Source organism: Pan paniscus, chromosome 5 (genome assembly GCF_029289425.2).
Source record: "Pan paniscus chromosome 5, NHGRI_mPanPan1-v2.0_pri, whole genome shotgun sequence".
In the NCBI taxonomy this organism is placed as follows: Eukaryota; Metazoa; Chordata; class Mammalia; order Primates; family Hominidae; genus Pan; species Pan paniscus.
The window spans coordinates 125,327,437-125,349,480 of record NC_073254.2 but is presented as its reverse complement, the minus strand read 5'-3'; the positions used below and the strand labels follow the sequence as shown (position 1 = coordinate 125,349,480).

The 22,044-nt window shown below is 41.2% G+C and overlaps 1 protein-coding gene across 1 annotated transcript in view; it reads left to right on the top strand.

Annotated features, from left to right (window-relative positions):
• The window catches only part of PREP (prolyl endopeptidase), a 128,126-nt gene that overhangs the window by 75,583 nt on the left and 30,499 nt on the right, over positions 1-22,044 (top strand). Inside the window, exons 9-10 of the mRNA XM_034962627.3 lie at positions 1,065-1,262; positions 6,330-6,433. Coding sequence (XP_034818518.1) covers positions 1,065-1,262; positions 6,330-6,433 — 302 coding nt within the window. The remainder of the gene's footprint in view (positions 1-1,064; positions 1,263-6,329; positions 6,434-22,044) is intronic.

Genomic DNA, 22,044 nt, shown 5'->3' with positions numbered 1-22,044 from the left:
AACAACACTTCCTCTTGAAAACGGATCTCTCGTTTGTTCTCTTTACCAGTCTTCCTTCTGTCCTTTCTATTCCTTTCCCCTCTCCTCATTCCTGGCTCTGGCCTTCATGCCAGGAGTCGCCTATCTTCCTGCACCTCATCCAGTAGGATGCTGTGCTTTTCCTGCTAGCCCCCATTTCCCCTCCATCTCCACACTCCTGCACTTGAGACTCAATTCAGCCCTTGCTTTAGGGCTGTCATTTGTTTTGGATCCTCAACCCACCAGTCACTTATCCTTGTTTATGGTTTATTACTTGCATTTTTATATGATTTTGTCTCACGAGCAGAATCGACCTCATCTTACTACTTGTCTCTCTAGCACTTTGCAGGGAATCTGGTGGATAACAAGGGCTTATTACATTTTTATCTAATAAACAATCCTGTCAGACATGAACCGTGATTTGGCTTTTATTGTTTTCCTCCTTATAGCTCCTATAGCATGATAATAGGCACAAAATAGGAAGGCAGGGTTACTATTCCACACATTATCTAGGTCATCAAAAGCCCCTGGCCCAAGAGTATTTTATTTCCTTGGGAAATAAAATAGTCATTTATTAAAGGAATATGTTGAGAACTAGATGAATGATTAAAACCAATTATAAGGCTGGGCGTGGTGGCTCACGCCTGTAATCTTAACAGTTTTGGGAGGCCGAGGTGGGCAGATCTCTTGAGGCCAGGAGTTCAAGACCAGTTTGGCCTACGTAGTGAAACCCCGTCTGTACTAAAAATATAAAAATTAGCCAGGCATGGTGGCACACACCTGTAATCCCAGCCACTTGGGAGGCTGAGGCAGGAAAGTCCCTTGAACCTGGGAGGTAGAGGTTGCAGTGAGCTGAGATTGCACTACTGTACTCAAGCCTGGGCGACACAGCAAGACCCTGTCTCAAAAAAAAAAAATGTAAAAGTGACTTTGCAAGTCTCATTGCTACATAGCCCTATGTGTAGCTCTGGAACTGTTGCTCAATTAAATGTGTTTTCATTAATTTTTTAAATTGCATTAGGTTTTTTCTCTTCTTATCCTTTCAGAATGGATAGCTTGTGTCAGGTCCAACTTCTTGGTCTTATGCTACCTCCATGACGTCAAGAACATTCTGCAGCTCCACGACCTGACTACTGGTGCTCTCCTTAAGACCTTCCCGCTCGAGGTCGGCAGCATTGTAGGGTACAGCGGTCAGAAGAAGGACACTGAAATCTTCTATCAGTTTACTTCCTTTTTATCTCCAGGTAAGTGTTTTTTCACTGTTGCTGTTCACTTTAAAAATCAGACTGGTGTTTGGGTTTCTTTGGGGAAATGGAAGTATAATGCTATGTTATGGAAAATCACATATGCTATATTATAGCCAAAATTACTTAATGGGAATAAAACGGTAGAACAGATGCCCAGAACAAAGGGAAATGTAAACGCCTAAAATGGCACTCTCATTAATCTTATATTCCAAGTCTCTGTTCTTCTGGAGGCAGGAACAGCTAACGTTCTAGATTGATTAAAAATTAGTACCAATGGGCCGGGCATAGTGTCTCACTCCTGTAATCCCAGCACTTTGGGAGGCCAAGGCGGGTCACAAGGTCAAGAGATTGAGACCATCCTGGGCAAATTGTGAAACCCGTCTCTACTAAAAATACAAAAATTAGCTGGGCGTGGTGGCGCGCGCCTATAGTCCCAGCTGCTCAGGAGGCTGAGGCAGGAGAATCACTTGAACCCGGGAGGCGGAGGTTGCAGTGAGCCGAGATCGCGCCACTGTACTCCAGCCTGTCAACAGAGTGAGACTCCATCTCAAAAAAAAAAAAAAAATAGTACCAATGAATACAACATTTGATTCAGTCTTTGGTCTATATGCATGAGAACACAGTGCAGATACAAAATGTAAAATCTTTAGCTACATCTGACAAAAAATGTTTTCTGGAATAAGCTGAGAATCAATTCTGCTGTTGTTAAACTGAAATAAAATGTAATTCTAAAAGTATAGTCTTACATCATGAAAACATGGGTGTTATTTGGTTCTAGTAGGAAAGGGAAACACTTGTTAAGTTGTGGTTTTACATTTCATGGTACGGGTTAATTTTCCCCAAAGTAAACATAGCTCTCTTTTTAACTTAAAAAAAAAAATTGGTCACATTCATTTTGCTTTGTTTTGTTTTTTTCCTCCATTCTGTCCATCTGCACTGTTTTTGTAGCGTCATGGCCATACACACACTGTGATTTGTCCCAGGAGTCTGGCTCAGTTGGCAGTTTGCAGTTGACCAGGCAGACCCTGTCCTAAAAGCAATCTGGCTGAAAAAAGTCTGCACTTTCCTTATGCACATATGTTGAACTCCTCCAAAGTGCTTTTTGTCCCACTCAGTTTTGCTGCAGTCGTTTGGTCATTAGACAAAAAAAAAAAGCAGTCTTAGGGGAGAGTAAGGCAGGTGCTCAAGTGGCCCTGTCCTCCTCTTGGGATTTGGCCAGTTGACAGTGATGTCTCATCACTATTATTTTGAGCCTCTGAGTCACAGAGCAGGCAATCCATAAGGAATCTTATAGTGGTGGTAGGTTGCTGTCAGGGTTATTAAAACCAAAAGAATGATGTTCTGTAAATAGGTCTGATAGTATACCTTGAAAACCTAGCCAGGCTTTACTTTCCCGAGCACCTTGCAGCGGATCAAGAGAAGCTAGGAAAAGCACCCACAAGAATGTGGAAACCATGCAAGGGCCAGAAGCCAGGAAGCGACCGTTCGAGAATTCGACTTCAGGGTGTCCTGCACCTCCCCCCATTCCCTCTTCCCCCTAGAACCTGGAGTACAGCAGCAGCCAGTGGACAGATGAGGAAAATCATTTCTTCTAGATAGCCATTCTTAGCCCACTGCTGCAGGGCCCACAGTTTATTTCCTCAAATTTACACTGGGTACAGAAGTTTTACTTTGGAAAATTTCATATCTTAAATAGTTTAAATGGATAAAGGGCAATGAGGAGGGCAGTGAGAGTGACTCACCTGCTCTTAATAAAAGCTGGAGTCCCCAAAGGCCTGTAAACCTCCTTCAGTGACCGCATGTGACCATTTGTCAGGAACAAGCTCATCATTACCTGGGGAAGAAAGGGCTTATTGTCCAAGTGTAAAATGCTGGGTTCTGTGCCAAACAATGAAATATTACCCGTGACTGTGGCTGTGAAATTTGAAAAGAGAAGTGTGTTCCTCGTTCTGTACTGCCAGGCATTTTCTGACCAAGCTTTAATTTTCTGACCAAGCTTTGTCTGTCTCCTTTTACTAGTTTTGCCTCCATTTTTCTCTTTTCTCTCCCGAATGCAGTTTGATTTCTAAAACCAGAGAATGGGGCTTCCGGATTCAGATCTTGTGAGACCAAATGCAAAAACAGCCATCAGATAATTAGATTAGATCTCATGAAAGCATGGATTGTCAGTGTGTGTATATACACATCGGCTCACAAGTAGTCTTGCACTGGTGTCTGAAGGCTAGCTGTTCACTACTACAGTAAAGAGCAGAGGTACTCAATTATATGTAAAACCCCAGGGTCACAAATAACTGCAGCTCCAGCTTCCTGCTGCAGACATTTGATACCTCTGGCAGGTGCACACCAGCTGACTTTGTTTTCCTCGGAGGTACATGGTGAAAACACATCTTGAGCCCAAGCCATTTATGACTTACTTTGGCACCTTGAGTCACATTTGGAAGAAAACAGGCAGCCATAGCAGCTTAGAGCACAGTGCACTTATTCTCTGTGGTTCAAACCACTTAGTGGTTGAACCGGTGAACTCTGTACTTGTGGAACCTTGGAGAGTTGCCTAGGGTGAGCTCCAGACCTGCGTGTTGTAATAATCCAGTAGAGCAGTCCCATATGCATGGCTCTGGGAGTCAGGGGTGAGAAATCATAGAAAAGCCTTTCATGGATATCAGGGAAAGGCAAAACTTTTTGAGACTTGTTTTTGTTTTTTTCTTTGAATAATGTTAAAACCCAGCCTAAAATCAGTTAAAACAAAATCTCCATGGGTTACAAAGTTTGCCGCCTTTTTACATACGTGACTTTTTGGATCCCCTGATTCTTGTTTTGGTAGGTTCTCCTAGAGTTGTCTCTCTTTCTCCTGACTACTCCTACTTCTCCTTACATTTATTTCAGATTACACTGGGAACATACCAACTGATCTCCCTGCCTCCTTCTCAAGTCCAGATACCTTCTCTGGCCTTAAGGGACTTCCACAGTTCAGTTCTCTTTTTTCACCCTTAAACTTTGAAATTTATTTCCTAGCGATCACCTGACCAACTCTGGTTTATGAGTCTAGGATGTTTTCTTCAAACCCCACCTTCCTTGTTCTTATCCTCTGAGCCAAATCAGATGGGACACAAAGCATCATTAGATTATAGGGATTCACATTATGCTGTGAATATGCAATGGGCTAACCTAGATGGATCTATAAACAGAAAGTATCGATGAAATATATTAAGTGCCAGTACCTTCAGGTTTAACACAGCCTCCTTCAAGGTACCACTTCTGGTGCACAGGACAGAAGAATAGGGAGGTCAGGCATTTGAAACTCTTTCCGTGTACAGTAACCAGCCCCTGTTGCATATTTATTTCATTCTGTGGTTAGATTTGATGTCTCAACCTTTCTAGATAAACAGGCATTTAGAGTATATTTCCTACTCATTGTCTTTCACTACAGAACTTGCATTCTAGTACTTTGGTGCCTTGTCTCAGGTCACTGAGCTAGCAACTTTCAGAGCTGGGAATTTTGGCTCCCTAGGCCTTTGTCATTTGCTGTACTACAGGTCATGGTGATGCCAGGGTGAGGCAGGTGCTCAAATGGTGCATGCTTGGTCTGCACGTTGTCTTTTTGTTGTTGTTGTTTGATTATTTATACTTTTTTTTCAAGGATTCACATGCTTTTTGTGTTTGTGGGGGGCACCGGGTACTGATCAAGAAGCTCTTAAAAATTAAAATATACCACAAGAGATAGCCTTTTACCCCAAGATTACATTTATTTAGGCAAGTACAGTATTCATTATATCTGGTAAATTAGAATACATGCTCATAGAATGCAATTGGAAGTATATATAAAGGTATATTCTAACAAATATCCAAGCGTAACTTAAACTAAGAAAGTCAATACTTGAGTCATGTTATACATCTTACTGTCAGCGTTAATCGTATACCCTGTTATGGTAACCTTAAAACAGTTTGTCTGCAATCATGAGAATTGAGACAACATTCATAAGGATTAGCAGCTGTGCTGTTCACGGATCTAAATGTATTACTCCTTTCCGGTCGGGGGCAGCGTATTGTTTCCCAGCTGTTAGTGAAGTGCATACACAGAGGAGTCGAGAAGAAAGAAAGGACTGACATTTTAATAATGATTATTCCATTTAAATGTGCTCTGTGGGAGTACCGTTTGGTTTTTGGTTTTCCAGCAAGTACTGATGGGATCACTAAATCAATTTTTCATATACTTGACAGCATATGTTCAAAGTATTATGTGGGGAGGTGCTATTTCCACACCAGCCACTCTGTGGATGACTAATTCTGTTTTATAAACCACAGCAGTGTCATTGTTTTCAAACATTAATGACTTGTCTTATTATTTCTTTGATTTAGTTCTTAAATGTTAGAAAGTAGTAGCATTAAATTTGGGAAATGTTTAATTAGTGTTACATACGCTGGAATTCTTAGTATGTATATTAATCATTTTGTGTCGTGCACAATTACTGGGACAATCCAAATTGGAAAAGCAATTTTGAAATATCTACTGATCATCTTTGGTCCGTGATTGCTGTCCACATGAGTGTCCACAGATAGGTAGGTGCCAGGTAGCAGGAGCCCCAGAGTGTTTGTCAAGAGACCCCTGACTGGCTCTTGACCCTGGGCAAATCACTTGAGTTTTTTGTCAGTCACCTCCCAGGTCAAATGGCACTAGATGAAGTCTACCATTTTTTTGACCTGCATTCCTAAGTGACCCAGCTTGGGGAAGACGAGTTAAATTTCTGCAATTAGGTTTCTCACCTTTTCTCATATTCACAGAATGCATTAGGATCTTCTAAAATGTATACACTTACTAGTGTTATAAAAAAGAAGGCTGCATGAGATGGTGATGATGAGGATGAACACTTACATAGCACCCCTCATGCCAGACTCTGTTCTAAGCACTTGTCTGCAGTGAGCCTTCGACTGTGGTGGGGATTAACCAAGTCCCTGATAAATGATCCTCTCTTGCCATTGCTGGCATTTGGTTGTGGTTTGTGATCCTTGCCCCCTTTGAATCTAGTGAGTCCCGTAGACTAAACCAAGCCTTATTCTACTTTTTAGGTATCATTTATCACTGTGATCTTACCAAAGAGGAACTGGAGCCAAGAGTTTTCCGAGAGGTGACCGTAAAAGGAATTGATGCTTCTGATTACCAGACAGTCCAGGTATGGAGAATATGATCTCGTTAATGTGAGAGTTAGGAAGTCTGACTTTCAGGCTGGGCCATTCACACTGCAGCTTATCAGAAGCAGTGGAGGTAATTCATGACAACTAGTATTTTGTAGCCCCCACGGTTGACGGTCATTGAGCCAAACACTCAGGATTCAGCAGTGAGCTGGCATAGTCCCTGCCCTCCCATAGCCTGCAGGTTCTGCTCCTATGGCTGCTACTCTTGACAGGAAGCTGGAGTTCTTTCTCTTGGGGCTCCTATTGTAACATTTCTGTCTGTGTCAATCTGCTTGCTTGAATATGGTTTGTGTTCTAGCTCAGGTCTTTTGGTGTTGTAAATAACATGGGGATTTGCTCTATGTAAAGTATTGACTTAAGTGCTGTGAGTCAGTGTTTTTAGTCTGAAGTTCATGTGCATTTCTGCATGACACAGAGTAGACACTCAATAAAACATTTGAATGAATAAATTAATTAATTGTCATGTCACCACAAGCTTCGTCTTTGGCCACCATCTTTTCAGGTTAAGAATCTCCTTTTTTGTTTTTTCAGCTCCCCAAGGGTACTGAGTCTTCCAGAAACTGAATCACTGGTTGATTGATGATGACGAAGAATGTCTCTGTTCCTTTGCAATGAGAGGTCACCAATAGGGCACCAGGTGTTTATCAAGGCCCCTCCCACCTGGAGGGCTGGACCACACAGGCCACAGATTAGGAATCAGAACATTGTTTGTGAAGGAAGATGAGAATAAAGAGCGCTGGATGTTCCCCACAATGTTTCTGTGAAACTAGGGCATTATTATAGCTTGGTGAATTACCCTTCAATTGTCTAGAAATGGTCTAGATGATAGGCTACATCTAGATCATGAATAAAGCTTTGTTTACTAAAACAGGTGGTGGGCTGGATTTGGTGTAGAGCTATGATTTATCAGCCCCTGTTCTACATCAGCAGTTGGCAAACTGGCCTCCTGTTTTATTGGAGAACACATGCCCATTTGTTTACATATTGCCTGTGGTTGCTTTGGCACTTAGAGTGGTTGCAACAGAAACTCTATGTCCCAGAAGGCCTGAAATATTTAATATATGGCCTTTAAGAAAAAGTTTGCAGAATCTTCATCTATGTAAATAGCATTTAAAAGTACAACATTCTTGATAGACATACAGGGCCGAGAAGACATACAGGGTCAAGAAGCTCTGTCAGACAGGCCTGAAATCCACCTGGGGCAAGTCATTTAACCTTTCTGCCACAGTTTTTTCAACTGTAAAGTAGAGATTGATAGTATCTGTTTTTTAGGATTCCTGTGGGATTATTAAGAGATAAGGTATATTCAAGATCTGGCAATAGAATATAATCTATTTTTTTCAATCAACGTTAGAAATAAATGTAACAGACTTTTAGTTTCCTATTTATTTGGCTGCTGCTTATTTTGTTTTCACGGTGAGCCGTTGCCTGGAGCGAGATCCTGTAGGGGCCTGTAGCCCCTGTCTGGTATTTTCATGGTTCATAAATTCACCCTCATCCTATACCAATCTTCTAACATCTGTTCACTTTTAGTCTGGCATTCTTTGCTCTTTTTTTTTCTCTAATTTGTAGAAAATGTGTCCCTATCAGTTGTGACATTTGGTTTTCTCAGGGCCTAGTTCTGGTCCTTGCCTGGGTATCCCCAGCAAGGATAGGTGTGCCTCTCCTATCAGGAATGTCAGGGACACCCAGGCAGCACCCAGCAAGTGTTCTCTCCTCTGCTCTCAAGAGCACAGTCTCAGCTGCCCTAGGTAGGACGGGGTAGGGTTGCCCGAGAGAGATCCTAATCTTCTCATGTCTATGAGGGGGCTCAGCTCTGTGTAAAAAAAGACACTGTTTTCCCCTTTTTTCCACTTCCCACAGACATTTAGTACCCAAGTGTATAATTGCCTTTGGAGTCTGGGGAAGGGAGGGACCCCTATAATAATGACAGCTGCCAGGGAGGCCACTTCTTCCAGGGAAATACCTCTTACTGCTTAGTATGATTGGGGTGTTTCCCCTATTAGATGGCTTTTTTTTCCTATTCTGATAATGGTAATATTCTTTATAGATGACAAGCTAGTTACCACCTAATATATATTGTTTTCATTTACAAATGAAAAGATAAAACGGCAGCTAAGCAAGTGCTTCTGTGGAATACAAACCTAACAGCCACATACATAGCAGCCTGGAATGTCCAGGTTAAACCTGGAGAACATGCGCTTCGGCGCTGCCAGGTGCCTGTGGCACTGGAACACTCCCAGAATTTCCCTGTGCCTGGCTCTCCACTTCCCAAACAAAAGTTCCGGGCATTGAGCCTCTTAAATACTTACAATTTTTTATTTGTACTGCTGTAATAGGAGGAATAAAAAGACTCATGGTAAATATTTAAACAGTACCTGGATAGTACAGATCTTAATGCGTTGCTCTTCATTTCCATATTTAGAAAATGCAACTTTGCCCATAAACAGGGTATAGCCTGTATGTATAATGCCAATAGAAGATTTGTATCTACTAATTATATACCTCATACATGTAGTACTGTTATTAAAATAGAATTCTTTCGTTGTGTAAAAGGTGCCTTTGAAGCACAATATGATGTCACAACATCATTGACTTGTATGTCTTAAAATCTGTTGTGCAGTGGTTTAGATTCAAGTGTATGTGTGCAGCAGAGCTTTGACATGCAATGAGAGCATGACAGATGTTCTCACATTTTGATTAGGCTCTTGGCAGTGTTGCCAACAATGACCTCCCATTGTAAAAAGCAGACTCTGGAGAGGGATTTGTGGATGAATGGAAAGCATCCTAAAGGTGCGTAATAGAAGCCACATTTTTGCTTCTATTACATTTTATTTTCATTTTCAATTACTTTAGGATAATGTCACTTTTGATTCCACTTAACCCTGGGGTTTATATTTACCTCATAGGTGACTTGAAAAGAGTATCTTATCTCCCAGGCTATGTTTCATTTCTTTGTTCATTCCGTGAGGCATATTATCATTTTGATGTGAATACTGCAGCACAGATTACTGTGCATGGTTAGTCAACACTATGACCAAGAACTTCTTTTAATGGCACTGCCTACCTGGTGGTGTAGCTGATAAAATAGACCAGCCAAGGAGAAGGAGAAGGGCCAAAGAAACATGGCTAAATGAGCCACAGAGTGCTCCTCTTTGTGTGATCTGTTAATATATTCCCTTAAGACCCTGAGCATCTCGACTGGGAAGGTGAGGGATCTGGTGTCATATTTTACAGACAGACACAAACAGAGCTGCTCTCTATACAGCCTTCATCCATTCCTGATTATAGCTGTGGGTAGAAAATTGATCTGTACCAGAAATACAATTTTGAAAATCTGATCCTAGAAACACTGTCAGTTTATCTTCCAATCTGGAACACAGATAAGAATTCAGTTTTAGATAGGTTTATCAAATCTGCAATTGATTCATCTTTTTCCTGCTTTTTATTGTGAATGATACAACCATGTAATATTGATTAAAATTTGTGTGCCATTGTCTTTTAAAAAGAAGTTGAAATATTGAACATAGAAATTATATTTGTAAAACAGATTTGGTGGTAAGTGAATTTACCTGAAAAATCTGTCTACATTTACAGTCAGCAATATGTTTCATTTTAAACAAAGTGAAGTAATAGGGAAATGATAGTTAAATGTTGCCTATCAATAAATATTCATAGTATGATATGCAACGCCAGGTACTGTTTGAATACAAAGAAATTCCAGACATAAGCACTGCCCCTGACTAGAAAGTTGAAACATACAGATCTGAAAAGACTGAAGAACCCAAGGATGTTATCACAGTGGTCAGGGGAAAGGCACAGGCTTCGGTCAGTGCTGTGGTGGTCAGAGGCCATCCTGGCTTGGGTAAAGGAGGAAGCCTTCACAGGAGGGATGGAAGTTGGGCAGGGCTTTGAGGGAATGGGTGTTTTTTAATGCCCAGTTCCCCACTGAGATTCCTGAACAATTTTACCACTGCCCTTTTTTCAAAGACTGCTTCTGCTTTTTTGTTACAGTAAATTCAAGAAAATAATAATCCTACTGTCAGTACCCTGTGTGATGGTTGCCTGGGGCACTTCTCTGTTGATGGAATAGTGTACTGTGGTTGAATGTGGTGTCACAAAGGAATTTAATGTAGCAAAAATACACTTTGATTCCTCAGTGTTTCATCATTGTTCAGCCAGCTAGAGATTGGCTTTTCTTCTTGCAAAATGAAAGACAAAATTTATAGACCTGAAAAGAACACTTAACTGAGTCTATACCCTGAATCAACTCCATTAACAAGCATCTACATTTTATAAAAGTCAGTATAAATTAAGAGAATCCAAGTACTCATATTTTAAGAAGGGGAGCAAACTTAATACAAAGGAAAAATAATAAAGATTTTATAAGTAGTTAACATTGATTTTATTATCTTTACTGTTGTTCTCTTATACTTAATAGGAATTTGGCTTTTCTGGGGATTACCTGCTATAGTACATATGAAACATCAGTAACATCCCTAAGGCGGTTTGCTTTGCAGCCGAGCCAAAATGCTAGAGTAAGAAAATCTTTGGCTTTACCAACATGCCTTGGGGTGGAGGGAGTGGGATTTTTTTTCCCTTTAATTCAGATTTTTCTAATCTTAGTGGTAGCTGATTTGTGCTTGCTAGCATATAGGCTTTGCCATTCAAAGAACATATTTTCAGAACATTAATTCGTGTTTTAATACTCATTAACTTCTGCGCCGAGTTCATGACACATACAGCTTTTGAGTGTTGACTCATCCACATCCTTGGTGAGCTGACTATTGAACGAGTGGCAGTGTCTTCCCATAGCAGCGTGTTCGTGTGATTGGGTATAGGTCAGAAATTTTCAGAACGTTTTAGTGAAGAGTGAATGGGGCAGCATTTTCAAAAAGAAACTTTCTGAGGGGTCACTCTATTTTCATATGGTTAGGAAACTGCTTGAATTGGTATCGGTTCTTGATGATTTATTGCCTGAGCATTTGTGTTATTTTTGATATTACGCTTCATGGCAACATATTTTACGTTAGAATTTCCCCCGTCATGCAGGCATTCTAGCTTGAGAGCGTAGTGTTCATATTCAGAGTGTACATACTTGTATCCCTTTCTCCTTCTCTGGATACCAGCTGTGTGACTCTGGAAGATAAGTCTGTTTTCTTGCTGTCTTATAATAGAGAAGTAAGTTATGTGGCTGAAGTCTGTAGTTGCTGCAGTCTCTGCTCCACTGTACATAAATTCTCTACCATGTCTAAAAGAGGACATTACTCTGCAGCAACCTGAGACTACATAACCTATGATATGGTGAATGGGTATGTGTCAGCTGGCTTATAAAGATGTTTGTTAGGAAGTGACTTGCATCCTCTATCTGCTTATGTCTTATTGGTGAAAACATACTCACACTCGGTTGGAAAGAGGTTTTGAGATGTAGTTTTATTCCCAGAAAAAAAAATGTGACTAGCTAAAAATTAGGGCCTTTTTATCAAGGAAACAGGAGGAATAGATAGATATTGCGGGACAACTAAGCAGTCTGCCACACAAGGCAAAAAAAGGCCTTTGGCAAGAGCTTTTTGGTGTAGACCCTGAGATCAGGGCACCCAAATGCCACCTGGTGGCCAGGTACCTAAATCTCAGGATCAGGATTGGAAAAATGAAGGGTCCTAAAAAATAGAATTTTCAGATATTATAATTGTTGACAGCAGAAATCACATACTACAAAGACAGAAGCACCTGTTAAGGAGGCACTCCTCCCTTGGAGAAAGAAATTTAATACTGTTTCTAGAACATGAAGCGTGATGCAAGCGTATGGGAATATTTGGGCATTAGGATGGACTCTGAGGGATTGCCTGGCACGGTGAGGAAGCTGTGTAAGCTAGTGTCCAGATGGCTCTCCAGGTGTTTGATTCTCTGCTAAGTCAGCATCTTGCCTGGGGTGATCAACTCCCAACTGCCCTCCTTCACAGTCCCTGAGCAGGATGTGGACACAGTCCATCCTTGGGCCTGCTGTTTGGAATGGAAGCATGGCACGAACCCACCTACAGAAAGGTAATCAGGTCCCTAATTTCATAGCTGCCTCCTTTGCTTTTTCCTAGGTGGTATGTTTTTCCGCTAATATGATTCTGGCCTCAGGACAAGTTATATGCCTTCCAATTGCACGTACATTAGAGTTCGTCTAATGGAGCCCTCTTATTTTACAGACAAGGAAACTAAAATTCAGTCAGTGTAAGTATATTAACAGAGGTTACACTGTTAACAATTAACAGAGCCAAGACTAGAACTTAGAACTCCAGGTCTATGCTGATCCTGCACATTTTGTTATCAAGATAAGTTATTCTCGCTATAGCTCAGGATTTTTGTTTTCACCTCTTAAATAAACATGTTAGCCAGGCACAGTGCCTTATAGCTGGAATCCCAGCACTTTGAGAGGCTGGTGCAGGGAGATCACTTGAGACCAAAACTCCAAGACCAGCCTGGGTAACATAGCAAGACTCCATTTCTACAAAAATATATATATATATTTTTTTTTTAATTAGCCAGGCACGGTGGTATACAACTGTAGTACTAGCCACTCGGGAGGCTGAGGCAGGATGATCATTTGAGCCCAGGAGTTCAAGGTTACAGTGAACTGTGATTGTGCCACTGCACTCCAGCAAGACCCTATCTCTAAAAAAAAAAAAAAAAAAAAAATTAATTAGACTAAATGGCCTCTAAATCCCTAAGCTTTCTTACCTCTAAAAAGTATAGTTTCTACACCATGTAAGTATCTTGTGATTACTTTGTAGATCCTTACAGAACCTATTAGATAACAATACTCAGTGTAAAAGGGAAGACAATGAGGGACCACAAATTTATATTTTTATGATTTGTAAATATGATTTATTTAATGACTTGTTTTATAAATAATTTTAAATACTAAATATTTTATAATGAATGTTAGTGTTCACTTCTAGTCTCCTTGTTACATATTAATGGAGATTTTACTGCCTTTTCCATTAGTTTATTTATGTCATACAGGCATACCTCGTTTTATTTTGCTTTATTGTATTGTACTTTGCAGATTCCTCGTTTTTTAAAAACTGAAGGTTTGAAGCAACCTTGTGTTGAACAAGTCTGTTACCACCATTTTCCCAACAGCATGTGCTCAGTTCGTGTCTGTCACATTTTGATAATTCTCACAATGTTTCAAGCTTTTTCATTATTACATCACAGTGAGCTTTGATGTGACGATCGTCATTGTTCTGGGGCATCACAAATGCGCTCATAGAAGGTGGTGAACTTAATTGAAAAATGCTGTGTGTGTTCTGACTGCTCCATCCGTCAGCTATACCCTCATCTCTCTCCCTCTCGTCAGACCTCCCTATTCCCTGAGACATAACACTGTTAAAATTAGGCCAAATAATAACCCTACAGTGGCCTCCAAATGTTCAAATGCAAGGAAAACATGCACATCTCTCACTTTAAATCAAAAGCTAGAAATTATTATGCTTAGTGAGGAAGGTATGTCAAAAGCCAAAATAGGCCAAAAGCTATAGGTGCCTCTTGCACCAAACAGTTAGCCAACTTGTGAATGCAAAGGAAAAGTTCTTGAAAGAAATAAAAAGTTCTATGCCAGTGAACACATGAATGGTAAGAAAGCAAAACAGCCTTATTGCTGATATGGAGAAAGTTTGAGTGGTCTGGATAGAAGATGAAACCAGCTGCAACCTTCCCTTAAGCCAAGGCCTAATCCATAGCAAAGCCCTAACTTTCTTCAGTTCTGTGAAGACTAAAAGACATGAGAAAGCTGCAGAACATTAGGGAGCTAGCAGAGGTTGGTTCATGAAGTTTAAGGAACGAAGCGATCTGCACAACATAAAAGTTCAAGGTGAAGCAGCAAGTGCTGATGTAGAAGCTGCAGCAAGTTATCCTGAAGATCTAGCTAAAATAATTGATGAAGGTGGCTGTACTAAAACATTTTCAATATAGGCAGAACAGCCTTCTGTTGGAAGAAGATGTCATCTAGGACTTTCATAGCTAAAGAGAAGTCTGCCTGGCTTCAAAGTTCCAAAGTTCCAAAGGACAGGTTGATTCTATTAGGGGCTAATGCAGCTGGTGATTTTAAGTTGAAGCTACTGCACATATACCACTCTTAAAATCCTAGGGCCCTTAAGAATTGTGCTAAATTAGCTGGGCACAGTGACTCATGCCTGTCATCCCAATGCTTTAGGAGACCAAGGCAGTAGGAACTCTCGGGCCAGGAGCTCAAGATGAGCCTGGCAATGTGGTGCGATCCCATACAGAATTTATCTACAAAAAATTTAAAAATTAGCCAAGCATGGTGGCATGTGCCTGTAGTCCTAGCTTCTCAAGAGGCTGAGACAGGAGGATCACTTGAGCTCAGGGGTTCAAGGCTTCAGTGAGCCATGACTGCACCAGTGCACTCCAGCCTGGGCGACAGAGCAAGACTTTGTCTCTTAAACAGAAACGAAAAAACAAACAAAAAAAGAATTGTGCTAAATTCACTCTGCGTGTGCTGTAGAAATGGCCTGGATGACAGCACATCTGTTTACAGTGGTTTACTGAATCTGTTAAGCACACTGTTGAGACCTACTGCTTAGAACAATTCCTTTCCAAATATTACTGCTCATTGACAATGCACCTAGTCACCCAAGAGCTCTGATGGAGCTGTACAAAGAGATGAATGTTGTGTTTATACCTGCTAACACAATATCCATTCTGCAGCCCATGGATGAAGGAGTAATTTTGACTACATTTGTAAGGCTGTAGTTGCCTTACAAATGGATGGATCTGGGCAGAGTAAATTGAAACCCTTCTGGACAGGATTCACCATTCTAGATGCCATGAGGAACATTTATGATTCATGGGAGGAGGTCAAAATATCAACATTAACATGAGTTTGGAAGAAGTTGATTCCACCCTTCAGGAATGACTTTGAGGGATTCAGGACCTCTATGGGGGAAGTCACTGCAGATGTGGAAATAGCAAGAGATCTAGAATTAGAAGTAGAGTCTGAAGATGTGACTGAATTGCTGCAATCTAATGACCAAATTTGAATGGATGAGGAGTTGCCTTCTTGTGGATGAGCAAAGAAATTGGTTTCTTGAGATGGAATCTATTCCTGCTGGAGATGCTGTGAACATTGTTGAAATGACAACAAAGAATTTAGAATATTCCATAAACTTTGTTGATAAATCAGTGGCAGGGCTTGAGAGGCTTGACACCAGTTTTGAAAGAAATTCTACTGTGAGCAAAATGCTATCAAACAGCATTGCATGTTACAGAAGTCTTTCATGAAAGGAAGAGTCAACTAGTGGGCAAACTTCATTGTTGTTTTAAGAAATTGCCACAGCAACCCCATCCTTCAGCAACCACCGTCCCAATCATCAGCAGTCATCAACATTGAGGCAAGATACCCCTCCACCAGAAAAAAGATTACAACTCACTGAAGACCCAGATGATCATTAGCATTTTATAGCAATAAAGTGTTTTTAAATTAAGGTAGGTACTTTTTTTTAAGACATAATGCTATTGCTTCGTACACTTGTGTAAACAGCTTTTATATGTACTGGGAAACCAGAAGTGGGTGTGACTTTCTTCTTTTTTGATACTTGCTCTATTATAGTGGCCTGGACCTGAGCTACAGTATCTATGAGGTGTGCCTGTATAGACACACACTTAGATTTTTATTTAAGTCTTAGTGTTGGTCACCATGTGGCAGCTTGAACCCCCACTTGAAATATATTCAGAAATAAAATAAAACTTTATTTACTCTTTTGCTTTTGTCATCTTATCTCTGGTTGACTTCTCTCAGGATCGTATTCAGGGATTGGCATTCATGCCAACACTGGCACCAGCCACCTTCTAACTCAAATTCAGAAGAATATTCACAGATCTGTTTTGGAAACTGTAGCCCAAGACCTCTGCCCCTTATGCGGTGAGTCTGGATGGCCACTTCTGTACTCATAAAAGCAGGTGATTTTTCTACCTGCAGGGTTACATCTGTCCCAGTGTCTCTAACCCTATTTCTGCCTCCCTAATAGGTGATGGTAGACAATTAATAGGATTAGCAGGCCATCTAGAAACACAACTGTGATCATTGTTTAGATTTGCTCTGCCTAGAGAAGGCTTGGCAGAAAAGAGTTGGGGGTAAACTTTTCCTGCTTTTCTTAAACCCCCGGGGCAACATTTTAGTTTGCCAGCAAAACTCAACTGTTTTTGGCTCTCTGCCATACTGTTTTAGAACAAAAGGAGAGGAGAGATAATAGGAGCTTCGTGTGGGCTGTCCACCTGCTACACAGATTTCTTCCCTCCCCTCCCCTCCACTTGCTTTGCCTGGAGTTACACTGATGGTCGACGGGTGATGGGTGAGTAAAAATAGACCCAGTGCTGGGGATATTCCATTATCTCCCTAAAGGAAAAACCATTACTGGCATCACTGTCATTGGTCTGTGAAGGAGGGAGGAAAAAATTTCCATCTCCACAAGTGTAGTCTTTTGATTTGGATTAAGTGTACCTTGACCTGGTTTTAGGGAGGTAGACTGGATTATTCTCTGTTCACCCTCTGTGCTGACTCAATGTAAGATATAGACAGAAATGTTGTCATAGATATAAAAATGGCAGTAAAATATTGTGAAGTGGAAGGCATTGTGAGGGTACCTCGTAGAAACACATGCAAGTTCCTTGTCATTGTCTGTGTTGGGTACATGCTCCTCCACACAACTTTTGATGCTCTTCTTCATACAGCCGCGCCCCAGTGCCGCCCCGTAGCCCCGGACCACCATACTCAGACTCACCTCTGCCTCGTTTCTCCATGACCCATCCTGGTTCTGCTCATTTTTCTTTACTATTTTCTGAAATTCCACACATCTTTCAATATTCATCCAAACGCCAACTGTCCTGTAGAAGCTTGTCTTCTTGCTCCTGCCCCTGGGAGCTCAGTGTAAAGCAGAAGACGGGGAAAGAGGACATTCAGCTGTTAGTTGAAAATACAGCATGGATGTGTGCCCATGTTCTTCGTACATAAACTCATTGCTTCAAAGTTGAATTGCCCTGAGAAGTGGTGCTGGCTTCTCTGATCAGGCTGTCACAATTAAACAGTTGAGTACTCTGAGGTAGTTAGTTCTGGGTCTTCATGCAGAAATTGATATAAAACACTGTGGCTTTGTTAAGACACTAGAGAAAGCTTCATCATTTATGTTGGTTCATGTCTCAAAAGAAAAATTTAAATCATCTTCTCAGGCTGAATTGACAAATGCAGCCCATTTTAATTCTGTCTTTAAGAGCATCTACCAGTTAGTTCTGAATCAAGTAATAGATGACTCTTTGTTTCCTCCTAGCCTCTATGTGTGTACATTTGTATACATATGCCTGTATAGAAGTAGCCATAAACATTAATATATGCATACAAGCATGTCTTTAAACAGCATGCTTTTTTGATCTCAGTTCAGGTAGAGGGTGATTGTGAAATTGGCTTTCAAATAGAAAATCATTTAGCCTGCAAGTAAAAAATCATTATATATGTGCTACCTACATCTGGAGCCTCAAGTTTTCTGTTTTGCCTAGGATATATCTAATTCAACTCCAGAATTTAATATGTATATAGCTAATTTAAGTATTTGGAAGAGACTTAGAAAGAGTATAATCTGAACTGTGGATGGCATGTTGTTTAAGAATCTGCAGATTTGATTGTGTTTGGAAATGCTTTGACACCATTGCTCAGAATCCTTAGAAATAAGAGCAACGAAGGAGTGTTCTGGGATTCCTAAAGCTCACCTGTTTGGATTTACAATTCATTTATGTCTATGTATGGCTGCCTTTCCTTGCCTTCATCAGAAATTCTCTGTCAGCATTGATGGGTGGAGGTGGGATGGGGAAGAACCCCTTTCATTCATCCCGTCAGTTTGTTTTTATTGAGAATTTGCCATGTGCCAAGCATTGTGCTAAACACTGGGAATGTAGCAGCGACGTGAAGAGAGGTTGTCTTTGCCCTTACGAGAAATACAGGCAAAAACAAGTGAACAGAAAATAAATGTCAGCATTGCAAGTTGGGAGAAGAGCTGTGCATGAAATAAAGACTGCAGCCGAGAATGGCAGAAGGCCCTGTACAGTTGGAGTGGTCACGGGAAGCTCCCCTGAGTTTTCACTTGAAACCTAAAGGCTCAGAGGGAACTAACCAAGTGAAAATGGGGGACAGGCGGCCCAGAACGTTAAAGCAAAGGCCCTGAGAACAAAGCACTTGGTCTCAGAGAGGACCTAAGAGAAGCCCAGTGAGTAAGGGGGGAGTGGATGAAGGGCAGGGGGAAGGCAGAGAGCCTCATGGCCGTGTTAGGGAATGTCAGATTCATTCCAAGTGTGATGGGAGTCACTGCAGAGTTTTATACTGGAGAGAGACATGGTTATGATGTAAGAAAATCATTTTCCGTTTTGTGAAGAACAGATTAGAGGGGGTGATAAGGAAGCAGAGAGAGCAGATGGACATTGGTAGCAGTAGACCAGATAAGAGATAAGGTGGCCCAGGCTAGAGTGGGGACTGTGGACAAGGTGGGCTGGTGAGTTTGGAATATACCTAGAAGGTAGAATTGCGAAGACACACTAAGGGATTGCATGTTGGAAGGCTGAGAAAAAAGGATGCATGAGGAATGACTGAGATTTTGAATCTGAGAAACTGGTACCATTTATCAGTGAGTTGGCAGTGGGTTGTGTAGGATGAGATTAGGAGGATAAATATTTTGGACGTGTTAAGTTTGTGGTACATGTTAAATATCATCCAAGTGGCAGTGTCAAATAGGGAGTTAGATATTTGAGTCTCATGCTCAAAGGAGAGATCTGAGTTAGAGTTTTAAGTGGGAATCTTCAGCATAAATATGTTACTTAAATCCAGGGACAAGGGCAAAGTCACATGCAGAGCATATAAAGAGTGGAGAAGGCTCAGGACTATGCCTGGGGCAGCCCCACATCTAGGGGGGTCAGTTGAAGGAGGAAGAGCCAGCAAAGGAGCCTGAGAAGCAGCAGCCAGGGAGGTGAGAGCTGAACCAACAGAGACCTCACCAGGCAGAGCAGGAAGTCCACGAAAAGGGATTAAAAGGAGGGAGTGGCAGGCAACACCTAGTGCTGATGGTTGGGCAAATGAGGAAGGAAGAGGAGTTACTGGATTTGACAAGGTGGATTATTGGTGATATTGATAAGAGCACTTTCAGTGAGTAGTAGGGCTGACGAGGGCTGAACAGGGTGTATCAGGAAAGACAAGAGAGGAGGAGATAGATGCTCTTATCACTGGTTTCTTTATGGATGGGTGTGATTGAAGATGGGGAGAATTAGCTATGCTTTTACATATTTTTGTATTGCATTTTTGCTAGTTAAAATAATCTTGTATTAATGGTATGATGTGAAAAGCTTATTAAAAATATTTAAATTTTTTAAGAAAAATACAATCCCTGGGTACGTTAATCACGCATCTCTGACTTTTAACAGCTGTGGTTTACATCTTCCCACTCTCTCTCTTCTTCCGATTACTTTTCAAATTTGATGTTTTCTTCCTGTAGAATAACTTGTACAGCTGTGCTAAGAAAACCTATAAAAAAATCAATCTTAATGACATAAAACTTTACCAACAAGGCTTTCCATAGCTTTTGTGTCATTAAGTTCAGGACCCAGGAGAAGGTAGGAGAGGGGAAGAAAATGGGCTCCAGACAATGAAAAGTTGCATGGGGCATATGAGTTCAATGGCATGTTAAGTGAGAGAAACTAGATTGCCTTGGTGCATTGATGGTTTTGTTCTAGACGGAGAGAATCACTCAGAAACAAGTTCCCTTGAGAAGGGGAAGAGAGCCACAGCCATAGGAAGAAGGATTGGCCTTCAAAGGAGAAGGAGCGTTTTCTCCATTCTGCCAGGAGGGAATGAGTGTGCAAGAGTGTCTGGGTGCGTCAGTGCAGGGAATCCAAGCACCAGCTCCTTGCTCTCCTTCTGTGAGACCTCTCAGGCCTTGAATTCTCCATTTGCTTACTTGTTTTATCTTGAGTTTCAACTAAAAAATAAAAAAAGAAAAAAGAAAAAAAGGTAGTTTTCCAGCCTGGCCAACATGGCGAAACCCCATCTCTACTAAAAATACAAAAATTAGCCAGGTGTGGTGGCACACACCTGTAGTCCCAGCTACTCGGGAGGCTGAGACAGGAGAATTGCTTGAACCTGGGTGGCAGAGTTTGCGGTGAGTCGAGATCGCATAAACACATCACACCCACAATATTGAGAGTTTGTGTTGGTGTCAGTTTGGGGAATGATTTATATCATTCTTGATGCATTAGTGGGCTGACATCCTGGCTGGGGTCAGTGTTAGCAGGCAGGGCAGTCAGTTCTGAGATCAAAACTAAAACAGTAGGGACTCTTTGCCATTTTTTCATAGGATAAAGTGGCTACTTAATAAATAGCCTAGCCCTCATGATAACATTTGGCTGCCAGTTTGACCAGCCTTGAGCAATGCCCATGAGACCCCACCAGCCTGGCCCCTGCCCTCTCCCTCACTCATCTCCTGCCACTCTCCCTCACCCCCCTGCTGCAGCCGCTCTGGCCTCCTTGCTTTGCTTGGCATACATGCATGTACTCACCCACTCCACCCCTCCCCTCTGCCTGGACTGCCCCTACTCCTGGCCCTCCATCCTCTGTACTATACAGAGTCACTTACTCTGCATGGATCAGAGACTCCTTCCCTCTCCATCCTGTGTACTATAGCAGCCCTTCCCCACTCACTTACCCGTATCTCCATTGCACTCATCACCAGCTGACATTAGATTTTCATTCATGTGTCTGTCTGTCTCCCCTTTAGAATGTGGTTTTCCCCACTGCTGTGTCCCCAGAGTCCAGAACACAGAGTAGATATGTTTAAGTACTTGACGATTGAAAGTGGTTGTGATAGATAGAGTCTGAAATGATCTGGTTGTTGCCAGAAACCTATAAAAGTGAAACTTTTTTTTTTTTTAATATTTCTATGTTGGACCATCTTCCTCTCCTCTGGTAGGGTAATTTGTCCACTAGAAATGGACAAATATTGCCAGAAAAGTGAATGTTGTACTACGAGTTTTACTTCTGTGAAATTTTTTGTGTGATCTAGCCTTTAAGAGTTATTTTAGGCCATAGTTTATAACCAAAACAGAAAATTATACTGTGCCTCCCTTATAGAGCATCAAAGTAAATTTGTCTATTTTCCTAGCATGCTTTTATTGTACTGGAGCCCTCCAACTCTAGGTTGTTGCATGTGTACACATGTTTGGAAATCTTTTAGACAAGTTGACCAGTAAAAAGGCAATTCTACTGACATGTAAATTCAGTTGACCCATTCCGTATTGTGTTTTATGAGAATCTAGGATCATTACTTTGTATTTATTTTTTTTTTTCAGCCTCTGGACGGTCAAATCTTCATTCTTTTAGTGGCTTTTGGCTTTTTTAACATCATCTTTTTAAAAAATAGCTTCTTTCATGCATTCAATTTCCTTTTCCTTCTTCACTTCTCAGTATTTGTATTGGTTTATGTGCATGTTTTCTTCATTGTGTTTCTTGTAATGTCTTGAATGCTGCATTAGTCTAAGTGAGGCCCCA